The following is a 14,879-nucleotide window of genomic DNA, read 5'->3' as shown; positions in this document are numbered from 1 at the left end:
GAGTTTTGAATTTTGCTTGTTCATATTCATTTTTCGAGCAGACATGTCGGTGTTTTTCTTCCGACTGCACAACCTTCGCCGTCAGGCGGAGGAGGATCGAAAGAAAAAACAAAAACGAGGAGGTCAAGGAGGTCAACGTGGGACCAATTGCGGGGACCAACCCCAACCCACTGCTGGGTCGATGCAGTATTCCAATAGGGTACATCGGGGCCCAAGTAAACTTTTTGAAAGAGCTCCTCTTCAACCAAGTGATTCCCTTGACGAAATTGCTTTTCAAATCCCTCGGTAAGTTTTCCTCTTATGCATGAAATTTGCATTTAATTAAAAAAAAAAAAAAAAAATTTCACATTTTTTTCTATCTAGCATTTTTTTCCCCCTCTATATTTATTAATTTTTTTCTTCTTTTTTTACCACTTTTTTCTATCTCAAAAAAGATTTCAATGTTTTTAGTATATTTTAATTCACAAGAAGTTTTCAATATTTTTCTCTTCATTAAAAGAAAATATTAAAAAAAAAAAAAAAAATTTTTAGCAATATATAAAAAATTAGGATACTGATAAAGAGTAGAAAAAGTCTTATCATCATTTATCTCTGTACTCTATAAAATTTCTTTTTATATCCTTTTGAAAATAGTTCCACTTTTTTTTCGACATCAAAAAGGTTTCATCTCGGATTTGATTTATATATACTTAGAAAAAAATATGTTTTTTTTTTAAATTTTCCTCTATGAATCAATTTACATATTAGGAAACAATTTTTTATTCCAAGCAATTCGTGAAACTAATTTATTTTCATCTTTGGAATTATATAACGAGAAATGCGCGCATAGAGCATAGGCGAAACAATATTTTATTCTGTCTGTGTCTTAATAAAAAGTATGAAAGTTTATATAGTTGAAAATTTTTTTAACATGAAAACTTGTAAGGAGAAAAAAATAAATTAGGTGAAGGATCACTTTTTAGAATCATCTATAAATTTTCTTATCGTTCTCGACAATATATATATATATATATATATATAGAAATGAGAAAATTTATATATTTATACACAGAAAATTAAAAGGCATTAAAATAAGCTGCAACGCTTATTATTTTAATTCAATTTTGCTTATTTTAATCCATTTTGGTATTAAAATAATAAGCGTTGCAGCTTATTATAATGCCTTTTAATTTTCTGTGTACATATAGTACAAGATTGATGGCAAAAAGACATACAAAAATATTTGAGAAGTAAATAAATAAATTTATTTATTTATTTAATTAATTAAGTCGGAAATTAATAATTAATTTATTTAATTATTTAATTTATTATTTAAATAATTAAAAAAATATAAAAATTAAAATATAATTTAAACAATTTTAAATTATTTAAATAAAATTTTTAGAAAGAACTAGTTACCGAATATATATAATGAAAAAAAAAATGGTTTTTTTTTTTTTCGACACATTTTGGCAGTAGGCCAATGATAATTTTTTATTTTTCACCATTCTTTATCTTTTGTATAATGTATAATATAATATACTGTATATATAATAGTTAAATTCGCAAGTTCAACTGCAACGTACCGCATTGAAAATATCCGCGTAAAACCTATATAAAATCTGAAAACATATCTGACCTCTTGCCATTTTAGAAGTGTTTATCTGTTTCATATGTCTCATCGGCGTAAAATATTTATAGCCTTAAAGAACATGAAAAAAAAAACTGTATTTTCAAATTATAAACTCTATTACCATATCGAATATTAAAGCTTGTGTGATAAACTCACATTTATTATTTAAATCAGTTTTACACAATTTTGTCACGAAAATATAAAATAATAGTTGTATATATTAAATACTAAATTTATATTTATTATTAAATTTTTTTTTTAAAAACAATTCGATTAAATGAGAATTAAAATAAATATAATATAAATAAAAATTGTTTTTTTTTAATAAAAATGTTTTTAAAAAAAGATTTCATAAATTTTATTTATTGTCAGACAAGGCAGAGGGCAATATATATGAATAGAAATTGTATGTTTTAGTCAGTCTATCTCATATTCTCATTTATTTTTCTCTTTCTTCAATTTTCTCTGTACCATCACGTATATATACTCTCTTTGAAAAATTTCAATCTAATAGAATTTCCATTTAATTCATTTTTAAAATGGCTCAAAACCATTGGTATGATTAAATATTTTAAAAGTGGTTAAATAGTCAAAAGGATTGGAAAGTAATAGAAACTGGCTGATTTATCTGTTTTAAGTACTAAAATAGACTGCAAAATTAATATTTTAAAAGATGAATTCTTCATTTTTGATCATAATTTTATTCTACTATTTCTAATAAAAATTTACATTTTTGCTGTTAAAAATAATAATATTAAAAAAAGGATATTATTATTATTATTTTGTTGTTATTTTATTTTTTATTATTTTTCATTCCCCTTATCGAAAAAATTAGGGAAATTGAATAATAATAATAATGTTTGTGTGTGACCCAAATGATTATTGAAGGAATAAATTTCGTAACGATATAGTTTGAGATAAAAGTAAATTTAAGGAAGAGAGGTCTTAGTGCAAGCTTTAGCCTAAATTCTCGAGCATTAACGATAATCAAAAGTAATGGGGATTCACTCAGACTATTTCCTGGTAAGATTGTCATTTGTTTTCGTTTTTCAAGGGGGGAAAAAAAAAAGAAGTTTACGGATTTTCTCGGATAAGTGTGAAAGTGAAATGGCATTTTCTTGCTCGTTTTGGATAATACTTTTCTGTATTTGAAACATTACTCTTCGTCCCTTCCGACTTTTATTGTACCTACTTCATCTTCTATATTGAATATCATGTTAATAAATATATCTTCATTCTCCGTTATATTAAAAAAAAAATTTCACATAATTCTAATTATAATAATTATATATAGAATATTATTATAATAAAAAATTATATAATAATTGTTTTTTTCTATAATAAAAATTAATTTTTCAAATGGGAAATATTATGCCATAGAGTAACTTTGTATTTTTCCCAAAAAAAATTGATATTATGGATAATATAACTTTCCATTCAGAAAGTCTCTTACCGTGAAATTTGCGTAAACCTCAGTAAAAATCACTTTTTTCCCCGAGAGTTGGAAAACTTAATGAAAATCAGACTGTTAGTCCGAAAATAAAATTACTACGATATAAAATTTCTTTTTCTCACCAGAAATACATCAAGTGGTAAATGAAGTTTTTTCATAGGAAAAAAAAAAAATGATTAAATAAATCGGTTTTTAACTATATTTTCTTTTAAATAATTTTTTTTGTTCATTTATTCTCATTTAGAATAAATTATAAATTTATTTAATATATAATAAATTTATAAATTTATAATATTAATAATATAATATTTATAATATTTATAATATTTTAAATATTAATATTATAATATTTAATATTTATAATATTTATTTATATTATATAATATAAATTATAGTAAATATGAAGCATTTGGAAAAACTGTTTTTCTTTTCTTTATAAAGAAAAGTTAAAGGATTTTTTTTTCTTTTTTTTTTTTTGAAGAACCATTACTTTATCTATTACCAATTTCGATTTTTATTGAATTCATTTTTTGCGACAAGAGATGAAAAGAGTACGAATATAATGCTCTATTGTACAATGTACGATTGAATTTCATTTTATCTTTCCAGATGGTTTCACTCAACATTGACAATTCTGAATCAAAAGTCAACTCAAGTTAGTGAGAATTTGTTAACTAATTCAAATTAGTATACCAATTTTCACTTATTTTTTATAACATTACACTATTTGTAAATAGAAATATTTAGAAATATTTTTTATTCACCTAAAGTTTTAGTAAATAAAAATTTTTTTTTTTAATTTAAAACAAAATGAAAAAGTTATTAAGCGTCTAGAGACAAATATATTTTTATTTGCTTTAAATATATATTTTTATTTACTTGAAATAAATTTTATTTGTCTCAAATAAACCTTAATAAAATATTTCTCTGGGATGTGTAAGGAAAATAAAATTTAAAAAAAAAGTGTTGAAAACCTTTTTTTATTTTAAATGATATTAAATTAATAACGAAAGAAATTAAAAATTTTAATTAAAGATAGAAATAAAAAAATAAATAAATATTTGATATAATAGTCAAGGAAACAATTTGTTTGTAACAAATAATAATTTTTTTTTTTTCGACAATTGTGTTCGTGTTTCTATTGTTTCTGCTAAGTACACTATTGTCAATTAGTCGTCTAACTGTATTGTTATTTTGAATAGAGTATGTTGGTAGCTGTAGGTAAACGTGGGTTCGTAAGCAAACTGAATCTATAGAAATAAACGCCTACCGTCGGTGCTTCAGGAAACTTAACAACAAGTGCTGCCAACATTCACCTGTTGTGGCAAAACCACAAACTAATAAATTGCCCCACATTCAACACTAACTTTCTTATTTTGCCTCCGAGCTAAGTTCAAAAATTGAAATAGGAAAAAAAAAAAAATTCTCATATTAATACTATTTATAATAATTATATATTTATTTATATATTTTTTTTTATAAAAATTATAAATTATTTCAATAAAATTTGCAAAATGAGAATTACTTTTTTTTTGTAAAAGAGGAAAAATTATTTTTTTAAATTTTCTGAAGATAGAAAATAATTGTTGTAGAGGGACTCTGAAAGTATTGAATTTAGTTGAAGGTAATTTAGTCAGCGGGATAAAAAAGAAAAAAAAACTAAAGGTATGAAATCCCTTAGAAGGGAATAGGAGAGTGCACTTTCTCTCTCTCTCTCTCTATATATATATATATATATATATATATATATATATATATCTCACACAGCTTCGTTGCTGTTCTGATAGCTAATGCAGCGGAAGTGGAATCTCAACGATATTACCTTTAATCGCATTGAGCACGATAATTTCAACTCTGGGTTTATCATGAGTCCGTCACTTGGTTCCATATCGAGAGTTTATATCTCTAAATAATAAATCTTTTGTCGATAATTTTCAATTCAAAAAGACGTTTATCTTTTATAATTTTATGCTTCAATAAATATTTCCTCTTTTTACGACTTTAAAAAAAAATAATAAAAATCCAAAATGAGAAAATTAATTTCAATTATGAAAAAAAAAAAATTTTCTTTCCACTTAATTCAAAGTCGATTAATTATTCAAAAAATTTTCAGTTATGTCTGACTAAAATATCTTTTTCTACTGCAGTCATATACTTTCTAAATCTGAAATAGTAAAAATTTTTACTAATTAAAATTAGTGACTCACTTTTTGCTTTAGAATTAGTTAAATTTTACTAATTGTTAGTAAAAGTTACTAATAATTAGTAAAAGTTACTAATAATTAGTAAAATTTTAGTAATTCAGAAGCAAAAAGTGAGTCACTAATTCAAATTATTAATTTTTACTAATTCAGATTTAGAGAATATGTTTACTAATATATTTCTATATTAATTTCTCCACTTATTCAATATCTGACTAAATTAGATTTTTCTACTTAATTTTTGAATTTGAATAATTTTTCTGTTATGAAAAAGCCGAATATTTAATGTCTGACTATTTCCGAATTTTTCCACTTAATTATACCAAATTCGCATAATTCTATAATTTTTCTACACGATTAAAAAATTTTCAATTATTAAACACTGAAAAAAAAAAAAAAATTTCTTTGATTCAAATAATTGATTACATGACTATATATTATCAAATAAATATTTATTTTTTATTAATATAGTCGATTATTTGAAATAAAGAATTTTTTTTTCCAATATGTATAACATTTTCTTTTAATTGAAATAAACATTTTTTGAAATTATTTTTGAAAAATCGAGATTAGTGACACAAAATTGACATTTATCTTCCATTGCCTTAAAGAAAAACTTTTTTACACAAAAAAAAAAAAAAAAAAAAAAAAGAAAAGAAAAGCACACTTTGAATATATCCTAATTCAACAGAAGATTGACGTGTGCTATGCTCTCAATCGCAACCAAAGGCGTGAAGTTTCTCAGTGACGAGGATAAACTTAGAAAACATACGAACTAACAGAACTCGAAAAGTTTCCAACTTTCGTATATAGATGCGGTTATTTAGCTCGAAACTCCATATATATATATATATATGATGTGTGGACAAAATTTTGCATGACTATATTGAATAGAAAAATTATTCAAAAAAAAAAAAAACAAAAATTATTTTTCGTTTAGAAAATTAAGAAAGAACCGAAACTAAAACTTACGAATAATAAAAAATAATAATAATAATAATAATAATAGTTATAATAATAATAATAATAATAATAATAATAATAAACTTCGATATACATTGAAATAAGGGGTGGGGGATTCTTAAGACGGTGCAAAAAATTGAAGAAATGAAAAATTTTTATTTTTTTTTTCTGTTATAAAAACTAGATTGGAATAAATATGCTTTGTGTAAAGTATGTTTTACTCGCTTTTCTAACAAGGTTTGTTAATTGTGTTTGAGTTTAATTGGCTTTGTGGGACTTCAAAGCCTCGAATAATGGAAGTTTCTGCATTTCGATTCCCGTTTTGATATCTTCTTTTGTACTGATTATAATCGCAAGAGCAAACTGAATTAACGTCGATTTTAACATGAGAATTGCCTCTCGAGAGTTTTTAATTAAATGACATTTTTTTTTTTTTTATAAACACGGCAGTGTAAATATAAATATACAATTTTTTTTTCTTTATGTAAATAATGATTCATAATTTCAAACTAATGTTAACTATATATATATATAATTATTTAATATCTATTAAAATAATGACAATGCAAAAATCAATTTTTTATTTTACAATATGTAAAAATCAATTTTTTTTTTATATATATTTTTACAAACTAAAATATATAATTTATTTAAATTGAAGTTGTTGAGTAAAATTATATAAATATAGGAGAAATAATTGTATTTATTTTTCGAAAGTAATCGCAATTGGTCACTTTTATGACCATTCTTCGAAAGCTATTAATTTTTTCTAAGAATCACCGTAGGGTAGAAATATGTCTGTGTGTGTGTGTGTATTTTTTTAGTGTTCAACTGTTTCTTCAAAATGGATCGATTGAACAATTCGTTGAAATAAGTGGTGCGAAGAAAACTTCTTGCATTTCCACCTTCTTTCAAACTGTTTATTGTACCCTCGGGAGTGTCAATGCTATTTACAAGTTACTTTTCAAAAATCTTTACCACTTCATTTGTTTCCTTTTAGAAAAACTGTTTTATTGCCATCATTTATATAATAATAATAATAATTATTATTATTAACTATTATTGTTATTTTTATGATTATTAATTGAAAACATATTGTTTAAAAAAAATAATATTTTTCTATTAACAAAAAAAAAAAACCAAGTGGAAAACGCCTAGTTTAGTAAAGACGGAGGTCACTCACTTGGAAAGATTTCCCGGAAAGTGCCTCCTGGAGGTTCTATCAGAATTCCGCTGGAACTTCCAACGTAATTCCGTCGGAATTCCAAAGAATTTCCAATGGGATTCCGACGGAATTAGGACTCTAAAAATTTTGAAAAAAAAATTAATCGGAATTTCGTCAGAATTCCGTCGGAAGTTCCGGTGGAATTCTGATAGAACCTCCAGGGGGCAAGACTTTTTCTAGTCATTTTCTTCTATTTGTTAGTTTTTCACTTCGACAGCAGTTCTTTAATTCAACTTAAGAAATTTTTCTTGAGTAATATTTGATTAACTTGAGCGAATGCGGAAAATGTTGAGTTTAGAGATTTAGTTACCAGAATAACATCTCTAAATTTTACTCTCCTCTCTCACATCTCAATTAGCGTGAATCGAAATTACATAATCACATACATTTCACAGATGGTTAAGCATTCGAACGTCATATGTTGACAATTAAGGAATTATCATCGAAAAAATTTCAAAATAAAATAATTTTAATTTAATAATAGTTATAATAGGCAATAATAATAATAATAATAATAATAATAAAGAAAAAATCAATCTTTTTTTATTTCATTATTGTTATTATTTATTATTCTTTTATTATTAATAGTAATTTTTTTTTATTAGCGATTTGAAAAAAAACTCACAGTTCTGTCTGACTAATATCTGATTTAACTACTGGAAAATAATAAGAATTATTTGTAGTTATGTCTGACCAAAACCTACTTTTACTACTAAAACTGAAAATAGAAAAAAAAGTGTACAACTCTGTGGGACAAAAATTTATAAATTAATTAATAATAATTATAATATATTAATTAATAATGGGAAAAGAGAACAATTTATTTTTTTTTCGTAAAAGAAAAAACTAATACCTAATTTTACTACTGAAACTGAATGAAATAAAAACTTTTCTTGTTCTGTCTAACTAATACCTAATTTTACTACTGAAACTGAAAATAATAAAAACTTCTCTAGTTATGTCTGACTAAAATCTAAATTTGCTACTGAAACGGAAAATAGTAAAAACTAAATGTCGAAAAAAAATTAAATTTCACTACTAAAACTGCAAATTTTGAAAAGTTTCATAGTTATGTCTGACTGAAACCTGCTTTTACTACTGATAATGAAAGTAATAAAAACTAATATAGTTATGTCAGGCCAAAATCTACTTTTACTACTGAAAGTAAAGGTAGAAAAAACTTTTCTTGTTATGTCTGACTGAAACCTACTTTTACTACTGAAACTAAAAACAATAAAAACTATTATAATTATGTCTGACTAAAATTTACTTTTACTACTGAAATTAAAAGTAGTAAAAACTTTCCTTGTTATGTCTGACTGAAAACTATTTTTACTACTGAAACTAAAAACAATAAAAAACTATTATAGTTATGTCTGACCAAAATTTACTTTTACTACTGAAACTGAAAATAGTCAAAACTTTCATTGTTCTGTCTGAATAAAATCTACTTTTACTACTGAAATTGAAAGTATTAAAAACTACTCTAGTTATGTCTGACTAAAACCTAAATTTGCTACTAAAACGGAAAATAGTAAAAACTATTAAATGTCGAAAAAAAATTAAATTTCACTACTAAAACTGCAAATTTTTAAAAGTTTCATAGTTATGTCTCACTGAAACCTACTTTTACTACTGATAATGAAAGTAATAAAAACTAATATAGTTATGTCAGGCCAAAATTTACTTTTACTACTGAAACTAAAAGTAGTAAAAACTCTTCTTGTACTGTCTGACTAAAACCTACTTTTACTACTGAAACTAAAAACAATAAAAACTATTATAGTTATGTCTGACTAAAATTTACTTTTACTACTGAAACTGAAAATAGTCAAAACTTTCATTGTTCTGTCTGACTAAAATCTACTTTTACTACTGATAATGAAAGTAATAAAAACTATTATATTTATGTCTGACCAAAACCTACTTTTACTACTGAAACTGAAAATAGAAAAAAATTTGTATAACTCTGTGGGACAAAAATTTATAAATTAATTAATAATAATTATAATATATTAATTAACAATGAGAAAAGAGAAAAATTAATTTTTTTTTCTTAAAAGAAAAAGAGAAAAAAAAAATATATATATATGTCATTAGAAGGAAAAATTTTTTTAATAGACAAACTTCTTTATTTATTATAGCGTTGATATTTCATTTTCATATTGGAACTTATGACCTTTTCTCGTTATCGCAGTTATGCTGAAAATGGTGTGAATGTTGTGCTGTTATCTATCGTACCGTGCAACGTGACTCTCATTTCCTGTTCCGCGTCTCGACTAGGCCAGTCGATTGAACTTGATGAAGGCATCAGGAAATCCGGGTCACTTTTTGTATTGTATGTATATATATATATATATATATATATACTCGCGCTAAAAGAACCCTTGATATAAAATATAATCACACATTTAGATCAATCATCTTTTTTTTCTATAATCCGTTAAAGAAATATTATAATTTTTATATATGAACGTTGAGAAAAATAGTTTACATTCTTTGTAAATAAGTAAAAATTTTTTCAATTTTTACTCTCATGAAATATGATAAATATATAGAAAATAAAATATATTTGCGATAAACCGCTTTGACATTACAAAAGACTATACAAATATTTATAATAACAATATAAATATATATATATTTTTTTTATTAATATTGTTATAATGAATATTGTCAAAAATATTGTTATATATATCAATTTTTATCATTAACTTTGCTTTATTTTAATGACACAGTAAAAATAATTAAATTCTGTAATTATACAAGTGTTCCTATAGAAATTTTGAATTTGCATATAAAATAATAATTTACCTTGCATTTCATCACAATAATATTGCCTTGTCATTTAAACTAATATGACGATTTGGTATTTATTCTTCTGCATATATTTTATATCTCCATTTTCATCATCATGTAATTGTTCATTGTTATTCAAAAATAATAATTATTATAATACAAGTATATTATATATTTACCGATAATTATAAACAATTTTAATAAAAAATCATATTTACGGTTTATAGAATCCAATGTAAAATTAAAACCAAAATTTTCAAGGAAAATTTCAAATAATTAATTTCAATGATACAATGAATCAAAATTTAAAAACCAAAAAAATTATACACAATTTGAAGAAAAAAGGTTATAATTAATAAAAATTATTTATTATTATTTTTTATTGTAAACTTAAATATTATTTTGTAATTTGTTTTTATAAAAATTACAATTAATAATAACTTTAACAATAAAAATTTTTTTTTTTTTAATTTTTAGACTTTTTAATGTTTTTCTTATTTTATGTGTTATAAATGTATAAAAAACAAGTTTTTCTTTTTCAATATATATATAAACATTAAATGAGAAATTTAATTTTTTCTGATCAGCAGAACTTACTAATTTAAATCGGAAAAATTATTTTAACGAATCGTCGACTCGACACGTTAATCCCGAGAAAACCGACGTGTCTTGACTGTCAGTGGTTTTTAAGTGCGACCGCGCGTAAAATAACTTCAATACATCCAATGGTAATTTGAAAATCGATAATATTTAACGATGATCATTGTCAAAGGTAATTTACGTCAAAGAAAAAAAGAAATTTCACATTAGCTACAATATTTTTGCTAATTTGTCTAATCAAACTTTTTGCAAAATTTTAAAAAGTAATAGGGTTTCTATTTCGTGCACGAAATCCTAAAAATAGTGTTTTTTTTGAAATATTTTCTTTCAAATATAATTAATAATTTTTTTCGTAGTTTTTTGCTAAAAATGAAAAATTATGATTGAAAGGAAGGTAACGTTCCATATAGACAAAAAAAAAAAAAAGTTTATGCAAACCAGTTAAAAATTGAATGTAAAGCTCTTGGTTTAGCATAATCTCATTTATCTGGTCATTTGTAAAGATTAAAGAGCACTAACTTGCGTCCATTTATGGCTTGAAACAAGCGCAAAACAAGCTCGTTATTTTGTGAATTGTAGACCATAATTGAGTATCAGTCTCGTGGTCAAAATTATATAACCATATAATTTTTATTTTATACACATTTAATTATTCGAGATTTATTCAATTATAATGCGATAATCAAAAAGTCATTGTGAGAAAACTTTATGGTTGACTTTTATTATCACCCCGCATAATTGTCTCGTATATAAGAGAAGTGAGAAATTATGTTCACATAAAAAAAAAAAAAAAAAAAAAAAAAAAAAAAAAAAAAAAAAAACAAGAACTAACAAGATTAATTTTAGCAAATTCTCATTTTCACGAAAAAAAATTCTGTTTTTATTTATAATACCCGAATATGAAACTCAAAAAATTGTTTCGTTTTTTGCATTTAAAGATAAAATTTAAAAACTTTTGGCAAAATTATTATAATAGGATATAAATATTGAATAATTTTTGCAAATTGTGAAAATGATTTTTTTCTTTTGGTAATTTTTTTGTTTAATGCAGATTTTTTTTTTTTATAAATTATCAAGATAAAAGTCAAGAATGAGAAAATATTTTTATTATAAAAGTGTCAATATTGGAAAGCTAAAAGCTTACTGTCGATATGTTTTCTTCACCCTTAACGCCTTAGTGCCATTTCCTGGCGTGATTAAATTACGAAAGCACCTACAAACCTGTAAAGTTTGAAAGTCGTCTTCGTTTTATATATTAAAAATACTTACTTGTTTTAAGGTGATTTTCTTAATATTTTCTATTTAATCTATAATAATTATGTTAGTAATTTAATTTTTTTTTATGTCTGACCAAAACATATCTTTACTACTAAAAACTAAAATCAATGAGAACTTTTAATGTTCTGTTTGACTAAAACCTATCTTAACATACTGAAATTAAAAATAATAACTACTCTAGTTATGGCCGACCAAAATTTATTTTTACTATTGAAACTGAAAGTAGTAAAAAGAACTTGTCTGATTAAAACATAATTAAACTACTGAAACTGTAAATAATAAGAAATTTTGTATTTATGTCTGACCAAAATTTACTTTTACTACTGAAACAGAAAGTAGTGTAAAATTGTAAAGTTCTGTCTCACTAAAACATAATTTAACTACGGCAAACTGAAAGTAGTAAAAAATAAAACTCTGTCTGACCAAAATTTACTTTTAATACTGAATCTAAATTTTGTAAAAATGTTCCTTGTTATGTCAAACTAAAACTTACTTTTATTACTGAAACTAAAAACAATGAAAACTTTTACAGTTATTTCCGACCAAAATTTACTTTTACTACTGAAACTGAATGAAAAAAAAACTTTTGTTGTTATGTCTGACTAAAACCTACTTTTACTACTTAAACTAAAAATAATAAAAACTATTATAGTTATGTCTGACCAAAATTTACTTTTACTACTGAAACTGAAAATAGTCAAAACTTTCATTGTTTTGTCTGACTAAAACCTACTATTACTACTGAAACTAAAAACAATCAAAACTATTATAGTTATGTCTGACCAAAATTTACTTTTACTACTGATATTGAAAGTAGTAAAAATTTTCCTTGTTATGTCTAACTAAAACCTAATTTTACTACTGAAACTGAAAGTAATAAAAACTATTATAGTTATGTCTGACTAAAATCTACTTTTACTACTGAAATTGAATGTATTAAAAACTACTCTAGTTATGTCTGACTAAAACCTTAATTTGGAACTGAAACGGAAAGTAATAAAAACTATTATAGTTATGTCTGACGAAAATTTTCTTTTACTACTGAAATTGAAAGTAGTAAAAACTTTCCTTGTTATGTCTGACTTAAACCTACTTTCACTACTGAAACTATAAACAATATATTATAGTTATGTCTGACCAAAATTTACTTTTACTACTTAAACTGAAAATAGTCAAAACTCTTATTGTTCTGTCTGACTAAAATCTACTTTTACTACTGAAATTGAAAGTATTAAAAACTACTCTAGTTATGTCTGACTAAAACCTTAATTTGGAACTGTAACGGAAAGTAATAAAAACTATTATAGTTATGTCTGACGAAAATTTTCTTTTACTACTGAAATTGAAAGTAGTAAAAACTTTCCTTGTTATGTCTGACTAAAACCTAATTTTACTACTGAAACTAAAAACAATAAAAACTATTATAGTTATTTCCGACCAAAATTTACTTTTACTACTAAAATAATAAAACAGTAATAACTTTTAAAATTATATCTCTGACAAAAACCAATTTATTCTATTTTGATAATAAATTTCAACATCTCTCAAAAAATGCGATCTTTATCATTTTTTTTTATTACTTAAAAAAAAAGAATTCCTTAAATAAAAAAAAATATATTCAAAACGATCATTTTGAAAAATACAACATTTTATCTTTGTATTCAAAAATATTTTCTTAAAAATCTAATAAAATATAATTTTCACATGTAAAGTGTCATCATATATTGCCATTGCATTTTTCTTGATATAAGATGATGCACAATTTAAAAAAAAAAAAAAAAAGGGAAATAGATTGATGATGGTATAAGTGAAGCCGAGAGTGCAGGTAAAGAGGGAATGAAAGAGTAATAGGGTGGGGGGAAAAGAAAAAGGGGGCGGGACGAACAATTTATTATTTTTCATCTAGACCTCAATGTTTATACGTGTGTTTTTCGAGGTACTCCTCGCAATCGTCGTCGTTCTCTCATACACTATCATATATATATATATATATATATATATACATTGATGGGGATGCTTTACTTGTTTCCCTTAAAACTGATCTTGCGCAGAAATTCCCCATTCAATTGAACCTTTCTACCACCAGTCGGCGTTGTTCCGAGCGTCGAATAAGCGGCTTCCTGTTATTCGAACTTTTCACATAGAGAGAGAGAGTCACTCCGCGGCTCTCTCTTAACCTTTTCAACCGCGCGCAAATGATACGCGCGAAAACGATCAAAAAAGTGCGTGCGGTAAAAACCGTTTTCGCGCAATATAAATAATTTTCCCCCCTCTTTTTTTTTCGAAGAAGAAGAAGGAAAAAAAAAGAAATGAAATTTCTTAAACGAAAGTGTCGTTGTCTTTTTGTAAACTTTTTTTAAACTTTTCAATAAGTTTTTCTTTAATAGAAAAAAAAAAATTTTTTTTTCAAAAATGAATAAATTCGATTTACAAAGTGAAATACCACCGAGAATTTGGCCTGGTATTGGAAGAACGACTGAAACTCGATTTTGTGACAGACGTTAATTAAAGGGAGAAAGGGGAAACAAAAGGGGAAGGGGGTGGTTGACTAAGGAGGGGGAAAATTAAAAATCATATATATGTCTGAAGAAAGTTCAGGTGTGATTTTTTGTGGATATTTAAAACAATGTTTTGGACGAGAAGGGATTATTTAAAAAGGATTGATAATAATAATCAGTGGTGTTTTCAAATTGTGGATAGTGGGGGGACTAAAGGAGGTGGTGGAAATCAATTTCAATTCCAAGTTTA

General features: G+C 24.3%; 1 protein-coding gene across 13 annotated transcripts in view; it reads left to right on the top strand.

Moving 5' to 3' along the window:
- The window catches only part of LOC127280707 (potassium channel subfamily T member 2), a 143,095-nt gene that overhangs the window by 46,325 nt on the left and 81,891 nt on the right, over nucleotides 1-14,879 (top strand). For 3 of the 13 annotated variants that reach the window (XM_051303911.1, XM_051303910.1, XM_051303900.1), the window contains exon 2: nucleotides 42-285. The exons of the other annotated variants lie outside the window; for them this stretch is intronic. In XM_051303911.1, the coding sequence (XP_051159868.1) occupies nucleotides 44-285 (242 nt within the window). In that variant the 5' untranslated portion in view covers nucleotides 42-43. The remainder of the gene's footprint in view (nucleotides 1-41; nucleotides 286-14,879) is intronic. 13 annotated transcript variants of the gene reach the window in all.

The sequence above is a fragment of the Leptopilina boulardi genome, unplaced genomic scaffold, assembly GCF_019393585.1.
Source record: "Leptopilina boulardi isolate dan_hultmark-lab unplaced genomic scaffold, ZJU_Lbou_2.1 LbouV2_249, whole genome shotgun sequence".
In the NCBI taxonomy this organism is placed as follows: domain Eukaryota; kingdom Metazoa; phylum Arthropoda; class Insecta; order Hymenoptera; family Figitidae; genus Leptopilina; species Leptopilina boulardi.
The sequence above is the reverse complement of the archived record's forward strand: the minus strand, read 5'-3'. Positions and strand labels throughout refer to the sequence as shown.